The sequence below is a fragment of the Acanthisitta chloris genome, unplaced genomic scaffold, assembly GCF_000695815.1.
Source record: "Acanthisitta chloris isolate BGI_N310 unplaced genomic scaffold, ASM69581v1 scaffold7603, whole genome shotgun sequence".
Lineage (NCBI taxonomy): Eukaryota > Metazoa > Chordata > Aves > Passeriformes > Acanthisittidae > Acanthisitta > Acanthisitta chloris.
In genome coordinates this window covers 11850-14237 of record NW_008666526.1, presented here as the reverse complement: position 1 = coordinate 14237, position 2388 = coordinate 11850, and the positions used below count along the sequence as shown (strand labels likewise).

At 52.0% G+C, this 2388-nt stretch overlaps 1 protein-coding gene across 1 annotated transcript in view; it reads right to left on the bottom strand.

Annotated features, from left to right (window-relative positions):
• The window catches only part of SH3PXD2B (SH3 and PX domains 2B), a 27408-nt gene that overhangs the window by 13244 nt on the left and 11776 nt on the right, over positions 1-2388 (bottom strand). The window contains exon 3 of the mRNA XM_009072156.1: positions 1472-1497. Within this exon, the coding sequence (XP_009070404.1) occupies positions 1472-1497 (26 nt within the window). The remainder of the gene's footprint in view (positions 1-1471; positions 1498-2388) is intronic.

Genomic DNA, 2388 nt, shown 5'->3' with positions numbered 1-2388 from the left:
GCTGCGGCAGCACACAAGAGGTCTCAGGATGAGGGAGGTTCTATCTCTACTTTAAATTTGTTTTAGAAAAGAGAGAAGGAAAATTTCAGCCTGTTTTTGTCCCCACCCAAGCCAGATGCTTCCCTCTGCCTCCAAACCTACCACTTCAGAGCAAGAAAGACACTCTGTGCTTGCAAATGGCTCTGAGAGCTTTAACATGACCATCCCAATGTCCTGCTTTGAGAGATGAGGAGAAACTGTTGTCCAAAGGTTTTAACCATCCTGGTAATACCCTGTTAGACCAAGAGGAGAGCATCCAGCTATGACCTGCCTGTGAGAACAGGCCCAAACCAGGAGCCACTTCAAGCTGACAACATCAGAGCTTTCCATCTGCATTCTACAACTAGTCTCAGTGAAGGCATCGGAACACTGAAGGAAGGATAACCTGCAGCTCCAGTGGAAAAGGAAGTGGAATCAAGTCTTTGAGTCTCCTCTGTACCTTTTCTCCCTCCTCCAAGAGCAACCCACTCACCCACAAGTGAATTTGCTCACACACGTTATGGCAGTGCCAACTCTCTGGCCAAAACCCTTTCCACAACCTATTTCAGCACAATCTTCATCCAGCCAAGGCTCAAACCTTCCTTCCCAAAGAATTCTGTAGTTCAAAGACACCTCCCCAGTCCACAGATCAAAGGCTCTTCTACTCATCTCTCCTTCTCCTCTTTCTGGGAAGCTCAGATAACCTTAAAACCCATCAACTAGGTCTTTCAGAGATGTTCCCTTCTATGAGGGGCAGAGGTAGAGCATCCCAGACCCAGCCATCCTCCCAAAGGCTCCAGCTGGTGCCATCAGGAAGCAGAACTGCATGGAAAGACTTTCCACCTCACACTGACCACCAGGCAGCTTGGTCATTCCTCTGGACCTTTGAAACTTTGAATCCCCATCCCTGCAGACCTTCAGCCGAGCCCCAGCCCCAGCACTCTGCACCTCCACTCTGCTACCATCCCATGTCCACCAGCAACCACAGAAAGCTAGAGCAGGTGTGACAGCTCCTTGCAGGGTGTCTCCCCAGCAGAAGGCAAAGCAAGAGCAAAGGGAGGTAAGTAGTGTTAGTACCTCTCTGCAGGAAAGAGGATGTTCTCTGGATAAACCCTGAGGGAGGAACAAAACCAGGGAAGACAAGGCATGAGGTGGGGAATGACCTTGGGGGTGGCAACAACTCCATGAGTGAAAGGGGAGGCCAGAGCAGTGTAGAGCTGTGGGCATCTAAGCCACCTTCATGTGCACCACAGGGGATATGGAATGGGGAATGGGAGGCTGTAGTGAGATCCCAGGGGGGTGGAGGGGGCACACCGTGTTGGGAAACCCATAGGGGAGCACAGCAGGGGGTTGGTTGCATGGGGCTGGGCCCTTGCTCCAGTACAGGAGGTGGTGGCAACTGTGGGTGAAAGGAGGAGTTGGTGTAATCAGCAGAGAAGAAAGGAGTTCTTACCAGACCTCTTCTTTCCAATGGGCTCCCTGAAAAAGAGAAGGAAGAGCATCAGCAGAGGGAAGGGGCAATTGGGTTGTTGGTCAAGTGACAAACCCACCCAAGAGAAGAGAAGGCTGAAGAACTTTGCCTGGACAAGAGAAGCTTGTGTGGAGACCTCAGAGGAACCCGTCAGGAGCTGAAGGAGCTGTGGATTGGGCTGATCAGGCAGTAGAGTCAGGAGCTGGGGAGGCCTAAGCCCCCAGAACTGCTCCCAGCATAACCCACAGCTCCCACAGGAGTGACACCAGTTTGAAAACAGACAAAGAAGGAAATACTGAAGTTCCTCCATGTCCTGTACCTCTCTCGGGGACAAGGCTGGGGAGCAGAGGGGAAGGGGCAATCATTTATGCCCCCAAACAGCCATTAAAATGTTGGAGAAGGGATGGACACCAGGGCTGTGCAGCAGAAGGGCCTCCAGGCCAGACAAGAAGGAGCTATGGGTCATTGAGGACGCAATGCGGCAGCATCAGCCCAAGTCCTCTCACCATGGCCAGCACTGGCCACACCACTGATGGGTCAGAAACCACAGGCTCTGGGTCACTTCTCTGAGCTGAATGAGGCCAGAAACATGGTTGCTGGAGAGCCTCAAACCCAGGGCACAAGCAAAACCCTCTGTAGGCACAATGAGATCCGGGGCATGGCATGATTTAAAACCAAACACCAAACCAAGGCAAATATGGGCCCAGAAAAAACCTCCAAAAGTCCAAGTAACCTCAAAGTAACAAACCAAAACACTCAAGCAGGCTGAAACCCAGAGAGATGCACCAGACCTCTCCTCAGCCCAGCCACAGTGGTCCATGCTGCTGTGAAAGGACTCTCAGCACTCACAGAATTCACCACTCAGGCCTTGAAATGCTGCGGTAGCATGGGGTGATGGT